The sequence below is a fragment of the Brachypodium distachyon genome, chromosome 4, assembly GCF_000005505.3.
Source record: "Brachypodium distachyon strain Bd21 chromosome 4, Brachypodium_distachyon_v3.0, whole genome shotgun sequence".
In the NCBI taxonomy this organism is placed as follows: Eukaryota; Viridiplantae; Streptophyta; class Magnoliopsida; order Poales; family Poaceae; genus Brachypodium; species Brachypodium distachyon.
In genome coordinates, this window is record NC_016134.3 from 8,742,279 (window position 1) to 8,760,172 (window position 17,894).

Genomic DNA, 17,894 nt, shown 5'->3' on the forward strand with positions numbered 1-17,894 from the left:
TCGTCTTCATGCCCTCACGTCGCCCGCCCGCTCGCCGCCGCCGCCCTCACGCCGCCTCGCGTGCCCGCGTCCCCGGCCCCACACCCCCGCGCCGTCCGCCCAGCCCGCGCGCCCGCAGCCCTCCTGCGGCCACCGCCCAGTCCTACCTCCTCCGATTTTTCATCGGCCAGCAGACTTTTTGCGTGGAATCAGGTGATTAACAGTGCCACTAATCGATCTTTCTCTGTTTTGCCCTTTACGCAATTCGCAAAGAGTTCTGGTTCATATTCAGTAGCGAGTTTCAGACGTTGAACAAAGTAGTCTCTCAAAGGTATTTTGTTGTTCGACATATATCAATTAGATTAGCACATCACGGTAGAAAATTTGATTTGTTTACCATGTGTAATTCTTAATGGATAATTTAATGTTCCTTATAGTGCTTCACGGATATGTATAAGTCTTAATCTACTTGCATGTTTTGCCTTGTTGGGCCGAGACTTGTTGGATGCCTATAACTAATCTTTTTTCTGAATGAGACCGTGCGTGTATTCAATATATTAGTGTGACATCAAGATTTAATTTAGTGATGATTCATAGTAGTTCATGATAAATAAAACATTTATGCTTTCAGCTTAAGATACGAAGTACATATTCCATTGTTTTGCATCTTGGAGATAATTAATTTACGAACATGTAAACCTATTCAACCAACTGGCTCAGAGGATTGTCAAACATGTGTGTACCAGCTGATCCTGCTTCAGAATCAGCACTGAGACAAGCAGGCGGTGACTATCTGAATTTTGTACAGTGGACTAAATGCCATCGTTCCATTGTTCTTTCATTTTTGGGAACTCGATTGATGAGTGTGTCACGTGCTCATATTCAGGGCGCCATTTGATTCAAGTACAGTTTTCATTGGTTAGGTACTTCTGATGTGAGTCTAACTTACGTATGATCTAGCTACTTCATCTTTGAATTCTTATTTTTGTTAAAGCTGAGTTTTAATGAAATTCCAATTATTTCAGGCACGGGCAGTGCTGAGTTTTGTATTAATTCCAGACTTCCTGATAGCATCTTGTATAGCATGCCATGTTATTCTTCTTGTCACAAAGGAGAGTACATGGACAAAATTATCCATCATGTAGTGCAAGGCGTTTAAGGCGATGAAGACCAAAAAAGGTGGTTTGCACTCTTGTTTTCTGAAATATCTACCTTGTTTTGTTGGCTTATCCTTGGCACTCCTTTTCTATAGTATAAAATACTGCATATATATAATGCTGCTGTGCTCTGCACCCACCAGCAGTTGCGGTTGAGAAGTTGAGATGATTCTCCAGTTACCAATTGATTTCTGCTGATATATACACCATCGATCAATTGCCGGAAGCGAAGCCCGCAGAAAGGTACTACCTTTTTTTCTGTAGTTCCCAGCTGGCCAAGAACAGCAGTTGATCATCTTAATCAGAGCCTGGGTTTGTTGTGCTTCTGTTACTGTTGCATTTGATCATCTTAACCAAAGCTGGGTTGAGATGAGATGACCATGCAAGCATGCATGTCTGTGTTTTTGTTTCTACTATACATATACTGGGTGTCATCTGTCGTTTGCTGGGCTGCATCTGTGATGGATGACATCAAGAAATCCTATGCTGATTCCTGACAGCAGCAGCATGGATGCATTTATCCATGCCTTGATTGATTGCAGAGATTCAGAGCTGCAGCTGCATTGGTTCTTGTTGCTTTTGAATACATGTGTCACTTGCTCACTCACTGACTGTATCTTTAGGACAAGCTGATCGATCAATCAAAACTGACCATGGGAGGAGGAGAGCATCAGCTGGAGCACCACAGCATCGTCAGCTCTGCTGCTGCTGCTGCCGTTCATGGCCATGGAGGCGGCGGCGTCATGGTGGAGGCGGCGCTGACGCCGCTCGTGGGCACCGACGGCTGGGACTACTGCATCTACTGGCGCCTCCTCTCCCCTGACCAGAGGTATGTCGATCTCATGTGCGCCTCTCATTCTTGCTTACACCCGAGGCTGAGCTTGACGGTGATTCATGGCGAACTAATGGCAGGTTCTTGGAGATGACGGGGTTCTGCTGCAACGGTGAGTTCGGGACGCTCGGCGACCTGCCTTCCTCCATCCCGCTCGACTCATCCTCCATCGGGTAAATATTATATTTATGCAGTTGATCTGTTACCACATCCTGACATGTTTGCCGATGCACAATTTAACTCTTCAAACAGCGAGGATAACAAGGGAGATGATGATGGTGCAAAGAGAATGTTTTTTGGCGGTGAAAGGTGTTTGGAAGGAATATCAGGGGAGGCTAATGTGAGTGCTTTGAATTCTGGAATATGTTTTGTGGATTTTTTCTAATTTGTTAGTATCAGAACTTCCATTTGTCTTGGCTTTAGTTCTTATATATTTCCTTGAACATCAGATCACTCCCCAACGAACAGAACAGAACAATCCACTTGGCCTTGAGCTTCAGCTGCATATTACTGAAGCTATCTGTCCTGCTTTAAGTGAACCTGGTAAGTGGTTATTGACCATAAAGCTCAAGCTTTCACTCAGTTTAGCATTCAATTTTGAATCTTTTTGCCAGGTTTACGGGCTTTTCTTCGATTCATGACTGGGGTATCTGTGTGCTTAAATAGAGGAGATTTAGACCCGAAGTCGCAACAGGTTTGATTGTTATTTTCTGTATTTTTTATGATCGCACTGTATGCAGAACTATAAACTATTTGACAGATGGATATTCTTTGCATTCTTACTCTGTTATCTCTTATTTTGACCAGCATGCAGATGCAGCAGGATCTTCCTTGGTATCTTTCACTGTAGATCACATCTTTCATTGTAGATCTCTTGTTTTGACCAGCTTGACATTTACACTAGCACAAGTCGAAGGGGCTGCAGAACTGAACTGGGTATCAATCTCTGCGGGATGTAGAATTGATGGTGCTTAAACTCTCGGCCTTTTTTTTCTAAATGTTATTTGTGGGCATCCTTGGTTGGAACACCTTGCTGTAATTATCATTTCTTTTCCTTCCCAATTTCCATTGACATTTGTTCACCGATTTAATAGAATAGTGGATAATATTGTGAACTGCTTGTATTTCAATTATGCCTTCCAATTTCCGTTGATTTGTAATTTTTTGGTATTCCCTTCATTTCATAATTCTTGTCGAAATATTACATATATCTAGACGCTTTTTGGAATAGGTACATCCATTTTTGGACAAATTTGAGACAAGAATTATGGAATGGAGGTAGTACTTAATTATAATATATTTATGTGCTCATGATTTTATAGGACGCGCAAATTTTACATTGCTACGTAATCACAACTACTCCCTCCGACCCATATTAGTTGTCTCAAATTTGCCCAAATATAGATGTATCTATGTTTAAAAAGCGTCTGAATACGTGTAATATTTCGACAAGTAATTCCGGCCGGAGGGGGTATTTAAATGGTTCAACGAGAAAACAGTAATTAAAAATAATTTATGGAGAAATTAAGTTCAAAAGGCACATATCGTGAAGACACGTGTTGCACGTGCAAGCTCACTAGTATGTGAAAAAGCAGCAACAAAAGAAACAAAGATGCTATATGTCTGACGTTTTTTTCTCCGACGCACGTCTGACACTGCCGTCAAACCGTCGCTCGGCCCATCCAACGGACACGAAGAAATATCGGACATGTATCAGATGGAATTCGTCGGACGTTGAACACTTTCGAAAAACAAAGAGTAAAATCGTCCGAAGAATCACACCTTTTGAGTCAAATTGTCTCAGTATTTCTGAGAGGTGGGGCCCACCAATCAGACGCCACGTCGGCCCCAACTCGACCCGTTAGCCCGTGATTATCCCCCCGCCCCAGGCCCCCTTCTCACTCCCACAAGTTTTCGGACAGGCGTGGCATCCGATGGATGGGCCCTCTAAACTTCAGGTGGTACAGGCGGTCCTGTTGTGTGTTCTCGACGAGCTCCTGTGAGACCGGTGCCGCGTTGGCCGCCGCTGCCGGCGGAAGGAATGATGAAGATTAACGTGGATGGCGGAGTTGCGAAGACCCACATCAAGGGAGCGGCTAACCGGCTACTACTACGGGAATGTTTGGCAGCTCCGTGGTCCAACTGCTCCACCTGCATGCAACCGTACGATGCTGCAGCTTTGGGATATGTGCTAACTACCATTCCTGAAAACATCCGTTCAGCATCCATGGTTAAAGCTTAAACTTGGTACAGATTCCTATTCCCCATTTACGTTCCAATGTATCCGGCTGGGATCCACCATCACGGTACGCGTGCCGAATTTATTGCAGGTACGTCCATCTATATGGTGGGCCTAATACCGACAATTACGTTTATGCCCTTGCTAGGATGCTCAAGCTCTATTCATGACCGCTGTGTACAGGGCCCACCATGTAGCAGCCAGGTCGTATATCGCCAGCACGAGGATGCCGACGGTGGTGTTGTCCCCTACGCCGGCGATGTCGGTGCGCATGCGACTGATGGCGAAGAAGAGCGGCATCTCCATCCTCGAGCTTATCCATGAGCGCCACCGTGAGCGTCCAGTCGGTGATGACTAGCTCTGGGACAAGAATACTGGCCTGTTAGTGTTATGGCTGTTGAGTTACACACAATCTCCGGGCCTTGTTTCCGTAGAAGGCCCATCGTGTTTTTCGTTAGTCCATTGGGCTTTTGCGAAAGTAGGGGGGAGGGGGGGAATGTATTTTGGTATCCTCTGTATCATTGTATCGCAAATTGGACCATATTGAAGTCCAATGTTCAATCATCGATACAAACTCGAAAAAGTAACATGGAAAATATTTTTGCATTTGCTATAACATATGTCTGTTTCGCCTACTAGTTGAAAAATACTAGTTGAAATGGGCTCTACTTTTTTTTATTAACGCATTTTGTTATAACATACTTATAAATATTTGTTCCACAATCAATGATACAGTATTATAACGTCATATTTTAATTATTTGCTAAAAAAATATACGGACGAAATGACATACACGTTTCGTTGGTCAGATAAAAACGACAATAGCAAATTCCAACACATCGCCAACCAACGAATTGATGCTGAATTAACTTTTTTGTTCTATTTTTTTTTGTCTATATATATAGGTGACGAAAAACATGTTCTATCTTATGACAAATGAATATTCACGCCTTGTCATAACAGAACACAATGAATTTTATTTAGACGTAAACTTATTGTAATAACCGCGCTAAAACACGGATATAAGATTTTTTTGATTTTTCTATATGTCGAACGTATTAATTGATCCACTGAATGTATCTGTTTATGAATTTTCTGTTAAAGCGGTTACGTATTTCGTTACAAGACGATATTTTTTTAACATTACTGCATACAAGGAATTTCACACGTCTGCACGTCACGTTTTTTAAAGCCCAGCGATAACGTTAAACAGTTGATGCTAGTTACAATTATAATCGATGCACATATAGCGGCTACTGAAAAAATATGTTGGAACCATGTAACCGAACCAGCCTTCCATTTTTTTTTCCTTATGCCAGACACAACATCAGATTTTTTTTTGTTTGCTATACGATGCATTGTGATCGTTTCCATTTAGTTTGTCATTGCGTCTTAAATGAACTGTATTATTTGGCTATATTCTATCCAGATGGCATCCGTCGAGACAGAAAAAAAAAAGAGTGTTGGCTATGTGTACTTTTTGGTGTTGGCTAGGTGTTTCGGTGTTGGTTTCATTTGATCGTTGATTTTTGGGATGCTTTGAAAAGGACGAAGGAGCAGATTGAAAATTACTTGTTACGATAATATATTCTATACGAGAAAAGACAAGACGTTTTTTATCTGATGTAATAATTATGACATAATTAAAAATGACATATTTTTTCGGTCAAGCTAAACAATGTGACAATGTTCTTGAAGTAATAACATCAGTACACAATTTACTGATTTGTTTTTGATTCTATGTGGTGCGACGGGAACTGTTGTACTACAATCTGACAGAGGAATATTCATTTATTAATTTAGGGCATAAAGCAATCGAAATACGACTAAATTTTTATTCACACATTATCATCAGTTTCAGACGATAATATCATACTCACTCCGTTTCTTAATAATCGTCGAGGTTTTAGTATAAATTTGCACCAAAACCACTACAAGTATTTAGGAACGAAAGGAGCATGTGATAGCTCGTGTAAATACACGTGATATACGTTGAATATAAAAGAAAAAACGACCGCTCACTATGTTATTCGAACAATCCCGGAAGAAACGACATATGCATACATTCAACCATAGTACTCCTGATGGATCAAATGCCTCGCTTAGTGCACTTGGACCTGTTGTGCCCTGCCTGCCTACAGTTGCCGCAACGACTTACTCGCTTCCTAGATGGTGTAGGAGAGTGTAATGGGCCGACGTGTCTGCTAGGTCAATGTTCTGTTCGGTATTTTTGGCTGCAGATCTAGCCTCTTTCAATTTCTGCGCAACAACATAGTCCATTCTGCTCTTCGGCCTTTTCTTCGCGGGTCGACCCCTTGGATTGTACCTAGGAGGCGGAAGAACAGTGTGGGCCTCCTCTAGGTCGCCCGATCCAGACGGGGCGACGACAGCGTTAGTATCTTCAGGCATGGAGCCCGGCGACACGTCCTGCTTGAATTTCCGGATAGCTTGCATTGCTTTGTTGTAAGATCCGACACTTGACGCGCCTTCCGTAACCAAGTCCATAGCTGCCAAATATAGCGAGTTTTTTCTGTATGTTGGATCTGAAACAATCGATTCAGGATGCTGCTTGCCAACTAGATGGTCGATCTTGTTATCTCGAGCCCAAAGTGTCCACCTTTTGTTTATATTTAGCGCGGGTATCTCGGAGGCGGATAATGGATGAGTACCTGAAAAAAAAATATAACAAAATTGGGATATGCACACCAACAAAGTCGTTTTCGGAGATGTATCTTATTACACCAAGAAATCCAGTGTGCATTCATCAACGTTCCTTCAACGAATGGCTGCAGAGCATGCCCACGTGCTCGTAAACTCCGCAGTCACACCATATGCTTCTAGAATCACCAGCAATTCTTACAGTATGCTCGACAAGATCATATGATGAGTAGGCAAATGAAGGCATCATTTTAACTTTGTACAGCAACCCTGCATCCATCTCTGAAACCATGTACGCGCCTGATTTGAACAGGTCATCAGAAAACCTATCATACATCGCTTTAGTATACACGACAGCAGCGTGGACTTCCAATGGTACGCCGTGTTTCAACATACGTCTTTTCTGTTCAAACATATGTCAAACAGATGTGACAAATATCAATATTTTATAAAAAACAAATCAAGTTGGCACGCGATAAAATATGTAAAAATGTAATCTGTTGACACTTTTTGGTGTATTCGATTTTTGTTACCTGCTTACAAGCGTGCAGCTGCTCTTGTTCATCGGCAAGCCTCGAATCAAGCATGTTGTTGTATTGACGAACGAAGATATGCATCGGAGATGACCTTGGGATGTACCTTTTCAGCAGATGGTTGGCCCTTTCACTACGTTGCGTGCTTCCTGCACAGAATGTCCACATAAAGTATGGCTTTGCCCACATCTCCCTTCTGTCGTATATCCTTTTCAAGTAACTGTTCGAACCAAGGCGATATTTTCCAATTATCTCATTCGAGCGGCTCTCAAATATAGAAGGACATGTTTCGTTAATTACGAGGTCGTGGAACTCTTTCTTGAAACCGGACTGTTTACTGTAAACATGACCGATCTTTTCTTTCGCAACGCGTAACACGTGCCATTTACACCACCTGTGTCGTGTTGATGGCAGTGAATACTTTATGGCGGCTTCCATAGCTTGGCATTGATCTACATGACATAAAACAAGCGTAAATTAATTTCCGATGCCTAAAAAAACACTATGTTATACCCATATGTACATAGAATGTTGAACAGTTCTAACCTGTGAGCATCGTGTCAGGCCTCTTGCCGTTCATGATGTCGACGAATGTACTGAAAGCCCACTCAAACGATTGTATTTTCTCGTCTCTTAGCAAAACACCGCCAAATATGGTTGATTGGAAATGCTCGTTGACGCCAACAAACAAGCCGAATGGCATGTTATACAGATTGGTCCTATATGTGGTGTCGAATGTGACAACATCACCAAAATAAGCGTAGTCTGTTCTGTTTTTTCCACTACACCATATAACAGATTTAACCCTAGAGTCTGTATCTAACCGTATCCTAGCGGCAAAGTTTGGGTCACCAGAAGCGAGTTCTTGTAAAACTTGCATGGTTTATTCATGTCATCGTTTATCGACTCTGTAGCTAATTAGCGCACAAAGACCGTAAAGTCTGCTTCCTGAAAGTCGAGCCAACACCACCTAGACCGTGAGAACCAATAATGCTGTGTATCCTGCCCGTACTACAGTTATTATCTCTCAAGTTTCTTATGAAATAATTTGCCATAGGATCTATGTAGCTATGCGAATTCTATTGTTTCTTTTCGCCATAGCTCGCAGAAAGGGGGTGTGAATGATCATTGACAATCCTACTGACGTACCAACCATGTTCAACAGTCCTAAGGAGCCGAATCATCGATTTGCAACCGTTCCTGCAGGTCGTAGAATTTTCCTTCCCGTGTGCGCCCTGGAATTAGATCTATTGGGTTATCGTCTGTAATGATAAGTTAAAACATCTGTATGCTATAAGTATAACTCTTAACATACCGCACGCTGGCAAACGATGTCCTGACTGTTCTGATATCCAGAAACGTTCCTTCGGCTCTTGCTGTATCTGATGCCGAACCCAACCTCCCAAGAGAAGAAATTGTTGTACAGCTCATAAGCTTCTTCTGTCGTCTCGAAAACTGTCCCAACATGCGGGAAAAAGATGTAACGCCCCTCACGTTTAGCAGCGTTTTCGACACAGATTTCAAATGCCGACTTGAAACAGGGTGAAATGTTCGAACAGAGTTCAGACGTATTCTTCCTCTTCCTGAGAAAACAAGATTTATTTCATACATATGACTATTAATTGTCACTTTTGGTTCGATGTTGGCGCAGCGATGATTGAAAATGCGATGACGAATAAGGATGGACAAATTCAACTTGTTTATGGACATGTTCATCAAATATTCTAGAATACCCAAGGGCGACAAAACACCGCCGAATCGCATATCTTGAGGTAATGAAAGAATGAATCTGGCACTAGATCCGGGATGAACATTAGGACAGGTCTCGTACCTTCGAACAGCGGAGACCTGCATCTCGATTGGATCTTCTATACATCCCAGTGTCTTGTGAATCCCCGAGAAGAGCTAGTCCTCCTGTCCAACCAAATCGTTTGAACATATGTCTTCAGAGTTCCCCACATCTTCAGTCCCTTTGGAGCCGTCGGCGAGGCTACTTATACCATATAGCAGAAGCATAAATTGTATCAGTGGAGAAATCAAAGGGAGAACCATGGAGACCAGCTAAAAAAAATGGTGGCGGAAGATTGAGGAAGACAGATGGACAAAAAGACGAATACACGTAGAACTTAATCACCTTACGGATGGGAGCCCATTCTCCATCGTTTCCAACAAAGACATGTAGGAAAACTGTTCAGGAGGAAGCCCAAGATCCATGTCTCCAAAGTGCGAGGGAAAAAAAAACGTGGTTGGATCGAACAGGGCCTTGTATAGTTTCCTTAGAGATTACGAAGGTGTGCTCAAGCTCAACGATGGTGGCACCCAGCTCAACGCTCGGAAACAATGGCCAATATACAACCAGGCTAGCGCCCAACTCACGCGCCGCACCTATCTCCTGCTGGGCCGATTGATTGCAAGGGGCATTTTGGACATAGTGAATAGTTAATTCGGAGACTGCTACCCTGTCAGGAAAAAATACTAGTTGAAAATGGGTTGTGGCAGGCGTGCATACGTCATGTTAGAAGGCCCAATATTTTGAAATTTCCTATTCCCGCCGTAGTTAGTCATGATGTTAATACCCGCACCATGTGCTTTAATTTCTTCATCTGGCACGGATCCATATAAAAAAAGTATTTTCCCTGGCCCCGATCGTACGGTTGCATGCAGGTGGAGCAGTTGGACCATGGAGCTGAAAATCGGCTCTCCTACTACTGTGTGTCGTGATGAGACCGGTAAGGACCGAGGATCCTCTACCCGGGTGTTTGAGAATATCACTGATACACCGACTGTTGAAGCTTTGGCGTGCTGCGAGGCTTTAGCTCTGGTCAAGGACTTAATCTTCAGAAGATTTGCTTTGCTTCGAACGCACAGGCTGTCATCAAGTGCATTCTTGAAGAGACCCGGTGTAGCTATAGCACAATTTTGCGGGAAATAGCAGTTCGCGACAAAGAGTTTCAGGATGTCTTCTTTATTCATGAAAGTAGAAAGTCTAATATAGATGCTCATAATTTACTTGGCTTCTTCGGCCATGGACCGACTCTAATGTACCCTTATCTAGTGATTAATAAAGCCGCGTGACTTTACTAAAAAAAGTTAGGAAAAAGTAAAGATATTATACTACTCAACTACTCCGCAGGTCCTGGGCCATGCGGGCTTTTGAAGCCCAGTCCAGCCCAGGGTTTGAACTTTGAGAAACCCCAAGGATTAAAAGTCAATTACAGAAAAAAAAAGACAGACCTTGATCGACCAAATTTGAAATTGGCCGGTTTTCAGCTGGTTAACAGCCAGACACATTGCTCGTCGAATCAGATTCAATTTTTTCATTCAGCCGGCTGGCAGATCATATGATCACATTGCAAGCACACAAACTCAAGTTCAAATGAATCTCGCACTAAATAATTCACACTCTTCAAGTAAATTAAGCAATCCTCCATGTCACCGTGCCCATGTTTCTCCCATCAGTTCCGTCTCGAGCGCACCGACGGAATCGCCGTCAGCAAATGCCGAACCGCCTGTCCCGGTCGAGCTGCACCTCATGGAGCGCGACGAGTTCTCGAGCAGCAAGCTCTCGCTGATCCCCTCCACGACCTCCGCCATCGTCGGCCGTTCCCGTGCCGCTTGCTTCGCGCATCGCAGAGCCAGCTCCGCCACCTTTCACACCGAGTTGACGTCGCAGTCCCTTTGCATCCGTGGGTCGATCACGCCCTCAATGTCGCCTTCAGATAGCCTGTCCTCCACCCAGAGTACGACAGTGGTTCTCTCCGTCTCAATGACGATGATGATCGCCGGACGGCCTGTGATGAGCACCAGGAGAACGGCGCCGAAGCTGTACACGTCGCTCTTCTCGCTTAGACGCGAGGTCGCGTAGTACCTGCTCAGGGTTAACTCTTAAATAAGACTCGTAAGAAAACAAATTTTATAACAAAAAAATATGGAGCTAGGGACAGAGGACGTGCGTACTCTGGGTCCAGGTATCCGAGGGTACCAGCAGGTTGCGTGGTGATGTGTGTTAATGCTTCATTGCTGAAAGCCTTTGTGAGCCCAAAATCTGATAATTTCGCCTCGAGATTTGTGGTAAGAAGGATGTTTCCAGTCTTCACGTCTCTGTGGATCAAAATTTATGCAGATACTCCAGTCCTACATGCATTGCATCAATAATTTAAGTTGTAATACAGATATGATAGCGAGACGATCACGGCGTCGAATATCTTAAGTATTACCGGAAATTTTTGAATGTGCATATGGAAAAACATGCTACATACCGCAAGCAGAGTCATGTGCGATCTTAAGGCGCTGCATCCAACTAAGGGGTTCTTGATCTGTGAACAGCAAAAAAGATAATTAGTTAGATTGATAGGATTGCGCTGGTAACTTCATGCAGTGCCAGACCACATTCAAGTATGCTTAGATTTTGAACCAAATACTTGGTGCAAGAAGCCAAATTAACTTGGGGAACGTATCAGATGAAAACCTCAATTCAGTGCAAACTTGAAAACTCTTTTTTTTTGACTGAAAACTGTAGGAAAGATTGAGACAGTGCAAACTTGAAAACTCTCATTCCTAACCATTAGATCCTAAATAAATGGATGAGATCAAAGGTGGAACTTCTAATCTGAATCGTTTATTTGAGATCTAATGGCTGAGATTGGAAGTTTGCACTGAATTGAGTTTTCACATGATACGTCGCCATTAACTTGGTGTTATAGTTAGAAATCATGTATGTCACATTTTACCAATGTAGCATTTGTTAAATAATTTGGATCGCGATTGAATATGCATGTATATGACCAATGCCTATTCCATGTTGCGGGTAAATTGTTTAAGAGACAAAGAGTGGCGTATTGTGCATTTGTGCCCCTGAACTTGTGTCCATTGTTTAAGAGAAAACATAGTGAACTTGGGGGAGCTAAGATTTACTTGACCATAACATACTCCACATTTCCACAACCATGTTGAACTTAATTCCGCACTCATGCAACATGATGTGGGACAAAATTTACCAACCTCGGAGCCGGTCCTGTAGGTTTCCACCATCCATGTACTCATAGACAAGGCTTAGATGTTTCTTATCGTTGCAATAACCTATTAAGGACACCAAGTTCTTGTGATGAACCCTGGCCAGGTGCTGAGCCTGAAATATGGATATGATGATTCATTAGCCTGCAATATGAATATGGCATGTAATACATAGCTACCAATTTGTTGAAATGAAAAGCGAATATTGTACATGTACCTCGGCCAGAAACTCTGTATTCCCTTGTGAAGATGTCTTGGACCGCATCTTCACAGCAACTTGAGTTCCATTCTCCAAATGGCCAAGATAGATAAAACCAAAACCACCCTTTCCAATTACAGTTTTGAAGTTATTTGTGATGTGCTTTAGTTCCTTATAATTGAACCTCTGGTTCTCCAAAATATTTGCTGGATGAGCCACATCTGGAGGTAGCATATAGCCAGAAACCATATTAAAGCACAGACACAGGACAAATGGCTAACAAGCATGCTGAATTCCCTTAGCAATGACACTGTTCAGGATGTACTGTTAATTTAGTTACCTAGTGTTATCTTTCTTCTACGTAAAATGACCAGCACAAGTACAGCCACAAACAGCAGAGAAATTGCAGCAATTACTGGAAGCACAATCTCGAGTACAAGTTTTATCTTGTTCTTTCTCCCACTCAGACTGCAGGTATCATCTCCAGGAAGATTTGGGTTATCAACCCTACAAACGGAATGCTGGTAGGTGAAATATCGTAACATATTTGGAAGTGGAAGTAAATTAGAAACACAAACACTCTATTGAATAGTGTTGGTAAGGGCCTGAGCTACTATATTGCCTCTTTTGTCAAAATAGTCGTTCCATTCTTGTTTGATAAGAGCAGCACATTGTGTAGCATATTAAACTTATTTTAAGTATTATTCACATAGTTTGATGAACAAAAAGTGTTACAATTAAGTAACTAACAAACATGTTGTACAATCGATATACAGGATAACAGGTGCAAACCTTACTGTCAACAAACCGTGCTGAGATTTTTCTAGCAGACTACAAGGAATTGATCCACTGAGTTTGTTGCTCGACAAGTCCCTATGAGAGACAAATAAACTAAAGATTAAAAGGTTCTGTCCCATAAAGTTTGCAAAATAGAAGTCGCGTCACATACGTCATACAGAAACTTGAGTGCTGGCAATTGACCCAGAAAATCAGGTATGGGTCCTGAAAGACTGTTGTTAGATAGATCCCTGGAAATGCAAAGTGACAATGATATTATTTTTAATAAAACTGAAATATGGTTGCCCTAAATATCCCTTGAATAAAAACCTGTATTTTACCAGTTGAACTTTTGGAACTAGATACTTGATACTTGAAACTCAAGAACAAAAGTAACAAACTCGCGATTTAGCATGCTTACTATTTTCAAAAGGGTCTAGCAATACAGTTTTATAATAACATTGAAATGGTATTTTTTACAGACCACTAGATTCTGTGTTTCATAAGGTAATGTGTTACTGAAACTTAATGGAAGCCGTGAGCTGGTCAATGGTCGTACATGTTCAAATCTGCAAGCAGTACTAATTCGCAGATTAGCTAATAACCTAAGAACTATTTCGATACTCTGGGTAAGTCTGAAATGATACTCCACCGTACGTACAAGTGTTGGAGCAATACTATCTGACCAAAAGAAGCATTAATTTCACCGACCAAACCACTGGATGACATGTTTCTGCAAGCAAAACGAAACAATCATCATAGATAAGTTTGATGTGTAACTTTCCGTCTCTAGTTTCTGGTGTAACTCAACAAGAAAAAAAGACAGTCACCACAACACAAATGCAGAGCAATTTTGTTTGTTCAAAACTCACAAGCCTGTTATTCTCGGAGCACTGCTGGAAGTATAACTACAGTTCACGCCATCCCATGCAAGAGATGTAGGGACACATGGATCACCGACCCAATTTCTCTTCACAGAATACTTCATCTGGATGGTCAGCATGGTCCAGGCTGAAGATACCATATAAGTGGAGGATACAAAGAGATTTAGTCAAACACTTGACAATGACAAGATAAACAAACAGTCCACATATTTTGACGCTAGTTCATGCATTCTGAAACTAAATTCAGCAGAGCAATAGCCATGTAATGTGGTTAAGATATATCATTGATTTGAGTTGTAATAATAAGAATAAAATCAATGCCTAGTCGTGAAACAATGCCACTAGTCAATAAAAAATGCACATTGAGTTGAGAAAGTTGGCTTGCATTCTGATATGAGCCTTGTCAGCATTATCATCAAAACTTATCCTTTCTGACTAAATTATTTGCCACACAGTGGCCATCAATGACATGAACAAATGCCTGGAGCACTAATTCCATGAAAATTACAGAAGCATGAAATTTGTAAGACAAACTGAAGAAAGAGTGGAATTTGACAAAATCCTACCGCTAAACCTAGAAGTATGGATCACTGATCAATTTCAACATTTGGTATAGAATATATTAAATTAAGTACCGCATTAACTTTTTGCCCAGTTGACCAAGTTAGACAACTTAATAGCATAAAGAATGGCGTATTAGAACAGATTCCGAAGGTTGTAGTGTATACCATCAACAGAGTCAGTGGCAGATTCATTCACTGGACGCAACATGAATATCTCCATCGCGCTGATCAAAGGCTGAAGTACTGAATCTGATGTTGCCACGAGGGATATGTTATGATCAAACGAGCCTTGCACAACCCCTGATAGAACAGTAGCCAGCAAGAACATTGGGCTGAATGCGAGGCTAATTCGCTGTTCTCCACATCGATGTCAAATTGCCTTAATTCTTGGCCGGTATTCAACTCAGCAAAGTAGAGCACAAGAAAGTACTTGGGGTTAACACCAACACTCATGGATGAATCTGAACTCCAAGATAGGTCCATCCTTCAGGCGTTCAATGGAGTGGATGCACTACGCATCACAGCAGACGGTGCATCATAGGTGTCATTAGAGGGGTACTGGATTTCCCCTTTGGATTTGTTTGGCAAGTCTGTCCAATTGGCGACGTATTCATACCTCTGCCAAATACGGTCAAAGCGATCATCCGGGAACCTTTAATTGAAATGAACAATGAGTAGGTTTAACTTAAGATAATACAAGAGCTAAGGAAAGAAACATTAGATAACAAAAAAAAAATCCTGGTGCGCTCACCTAATATACTGGTAGTTTGTTCCAAAGTGGTAGCGATTGGTCCCAAAAGTAACCGTGTCGCGGAAAAAGCTTAGCAAAACCAGGGACTGTGTCACATTGGCCTTTGGGTAAAGATTCGCTGTGAGTGATCTCAAGTCAAGTGCTGAGATGAAAGGAGTCCCCAATCCTATGTTCACCAAACAAGTTTGCAGGAAGTCGGCAGGGGACACAGCAATGATCTCAAATACATACGCTGTACTGGAACTCACAATGGTCACCGTAGTCCAATAGTTAACCCCAAAGTAGAGATCAAAGCTCGGAAGCCTGTTCAGTTTGTCATAGTCACCGTAGCCAAATGCAAGGTACTTGCCACCTGCTGTTAGGGACTGAAGAACGCCCGCCGCCGGGTTGGGGGGGGGGGGGGGGGGGGTGCTTTGCTTCTGATGGTGGTGCTTTGAGATTCGTAACATGTAGCAGCAGCAGCAGGTCCAGCTCGTCATGTGTACTTTGGTGACCTTTGATTTTTATTTGCATTTGTCATTTGGAAAAAAAAAGCATACTACAATGGTATTTTTTAAGAAGATTAAATTTATACTTAAATATTTTCAAATTTTTTAGAGCATTCGAGTGTGTATGGAGGCAGACAGAACAACAACAACAACAACTAACCCTTTTGTCCCAACCAAATTGGGGTAGGCTAGATATGAAACCCAAAAAAAAATATGTGGAAAATAAAAGTGAACACAAAAAACGAAGAACTAATCAAGGTTCAGGCACATGGATTGCGGATTTCCATGCAGCCCTGTCGGAAGACACATTCCAGTCTTTTAGGTTCCTTTTAACTGCCTCCATCCATATTAACTTAGGTCGCCCTCTGCTCCTATTTGCATTATCAAAGTACGGAGACGGACAAAAATTCTACTGAATTTTGTTTGGCATGGGTAGAGCTGAAATTCAAACCGGCCGCTCTCGATCGAAATCACATCACTCTAGTTTATAATCCTCTAATTAATTTGTTTGATTCACATGGAAAAATATATACCACTGAACACACACACACACACGGCACATGGTTAGCTACCCATGCAAATTAACAAATTAAGAGAGGAGATGTTAATTACCATTACTGTCTGGCTGACCAAGGATGGTAATGAAGCTTAAAGCCATCAACACTAACAACAGCATAACCTTCCGAGAAACTTGACAGGAAGAGAGCCATTGTGATGGCATATCACAAAGATGCATGATTACCTTTTCATCCCCTAGCTCTTGCAAAGTTGCAAATCCATGAATGCCTCACGCTTTAATTTATGCCAAGAGAGCCAGGCTACGTGACATGAAATAAGACGGATTGTACAATGCATTGAACGGCTCAAGAAAATTCAAATGTTATCCAGGAGAAAGACCCGGCCATTTTCGGGTCGCGTCATAGAAAGAAGAAACAAAAAAAATACCGCAAGTGTCATCGTGATCCTCTCCAATCATACAAGCGGCCAAAGAACAACTATATATAACCTACTCCTGGTAAATAAATTACTCCTTCCAACAAACGATGTCTCAATTTTGATAAAATTTAAATACATCTATAAATTAAATCATGTTTAGATACATTTAAATTTTGACAAACTTGAAACATCTTTTGTTGGACGGAGGGAGTAGTACTACTCCAACAGCTAGGGGCAAAATGAGCATGCATCACTCCTTTATTTGCTTACACATCGATATGATCCGTGCTAGTTTTAATACGTCATTGGATCAAAATTAACATGCATCGATCAACATTAAAGAGGAGCTTACTGTAGAAAGATGAGATAGTAACCATAATTCTCTGTTATTGTATCCTCAAGACCCTTGTGCGGTACTCTCGTCCGGTACAAAGGATGAGATAGACTTGAAGATAAGTACTTCTTTGACACCGCCAGCTTTCATGGCTTGCACGTACGTCTTCAAGATCGCCGGACTGGAGTAGTGGCAGCGGAAAATGTCACAGGCGGCCGGCGCCCGGCGGATCGAGCTGCTTCTTCTTCTCCGCGGGGGTTAAACACGATTAAAAATTCATGGTATGCCGGGAATGTGGGCCTATCTTGCAGGTTAACAGCCCAGGGCCGCCCGAGAATACAAAAAAAAGAGCCCAAAATAAGACGGGAATAAAATTCTGTTACAAAAACATGATGAAAAAAGTGTTTTTATTAAAAAAGAATGATTTTTAGGAAAAATGGAAAAACAATACAAAAGTATGGCCTTTTTGACTCGGAGCATTCAAAAAGCAGAGGTCAAAAGATAGAGAGAGAGAGAGAGAGAATTAGAGATGTTATGAATGTTCAATTCTA

At 41.9% G+C, this 17,894-nt stretch overlaps 2 protein-coding genes and 1 pseudogene across 4 annotated transcripts; 1 reads left to right on the plus strand and 2 right to left on the minus strand.

The window, feature by feature from the left end:
* Window positions 1-1,100: 1,100 nt before the first annotated feature.
* LOC104584423 lies at window positions 1,101-3,128 on the plus strand. 2 transcript variants are annotated; one of them, XM_024455137.1, is made up of 8 exons: window positions 1,101-1,158; window positions 1,283-1,379; window positions 1,760-1,965; window positions 2,049-2,141; window positions 2,221-2,308; window positions 2,418-2,511; window positions 2,583-2,662; window positions 2,776-3,128. In XM_024455137.1, exons 3-8 carry the CDS (start codon window positions 1,790-1,792, stop codon window positions 2,941-2,943), a joined length of 699 nt encoding a protein of 232 aa, XP_024310905.1. In that variant the 5' UTR covers window positions 1,101-1,158; window positions 1,283-1,379; window positions 1,760-1,789; the 3' UTR covers window positions 2,944-3,128. The 2 variants fall into 2 exon arrangements, with proteins under 2 accessions (XP_024310905.1, XP_024310906.1); XM_024455138.1 differs by lacking the exon at window positions 1,101-1,158 and having other exon boundaries at window positions 1,280-1,379.
* A 3,745-nt stretch (window positions 3,129-6,873) lies between these two features.
* On the minus strand, window positions 6,874-9,740 carry LOC112268560 (protein FAR1-RELATED SEQUENCE 5-like). Of its 2 annotated transcripts, XM_024455135.1 has the most exons (7): window positions 9,533-9,740; window positions 9,230-9,388; window positions 8,714-8,981; window positions 8,548-8,633; window positions 7,945-8,117; window positions 7,399-7,850; window positions 6,874-7,268 (listed from the first exon to the last, which is right to left on the minus strand). In XM_024455135.1, exons 2-7 carry the CDS (start codon window positions 9,250-9,252, stop codon window positions 6,972-6,974), a joined length of 1,299 nt encoding a protein of 432 aa, XP_024310903.1. In that variant the 5' UTR covers window positions 9,253-9,388; window positions 9,533-9,740; the 3' UTR covers window positions 6,874-6,971. The 2 variants fall into 2 exon arrangements, with proteins under 2 accessions (XP_024310903.1, XP_024310904.1); XM_024455136.1 differs by having other exon boundaries at window positions 7,945-8,633; window positions 8,714-8,853.
* Window positions 9,741-10,737: 997 nt separating this feature from the next.
* Window positions 10,738-15,964, minus strand: LOC100825951 (annotated as a pseudogene).
* Window positions 15,965-17,894: the final 1,930 nt, after the last annotated feature.

Coding starts and splice junctions, on each gene's coding strand:
- LOC104584423 (XM_024455137.1), top strand. CDS start 1,790: ATGGGAGGAGGAGAGCATCAGCTGGAGCACCACAGCATCGTCAGCTCT. Junction 2,142..2,220: donor CTCGACTCATCCTCCATCGG/GTAAATATTATA, acceptor CTCTTCAAACAG/CGAGGATAACAAGGGAGATG. Junction 2,309..2,417: donor GAATATCAGGGGAGGCTAAT/GTGAGTGCTTTG, acceptor CTTGAACATCAG/ATCACTCCCCAACGAACAGA.
- LOC112268560 (XM_024455135.1), bottom strand. CDS start 9,252: ATGCAGGTCTCCGCTGTTCGAAG. Junction 8,634..8,713: donor ACATCGTTTGCCAGCGTGCG/GTATGTTAAGAG, acceptor ATCTAATTCCAG/GGCGCACACGGGAAGGAAAA. Junction 7,269..7,398: donor AGCTGCACGCTTGTAAGCAG/GTAACAAAAATC, acceptor ATGTTTGAACAG/AAAAGACGTATGTTGAAACA.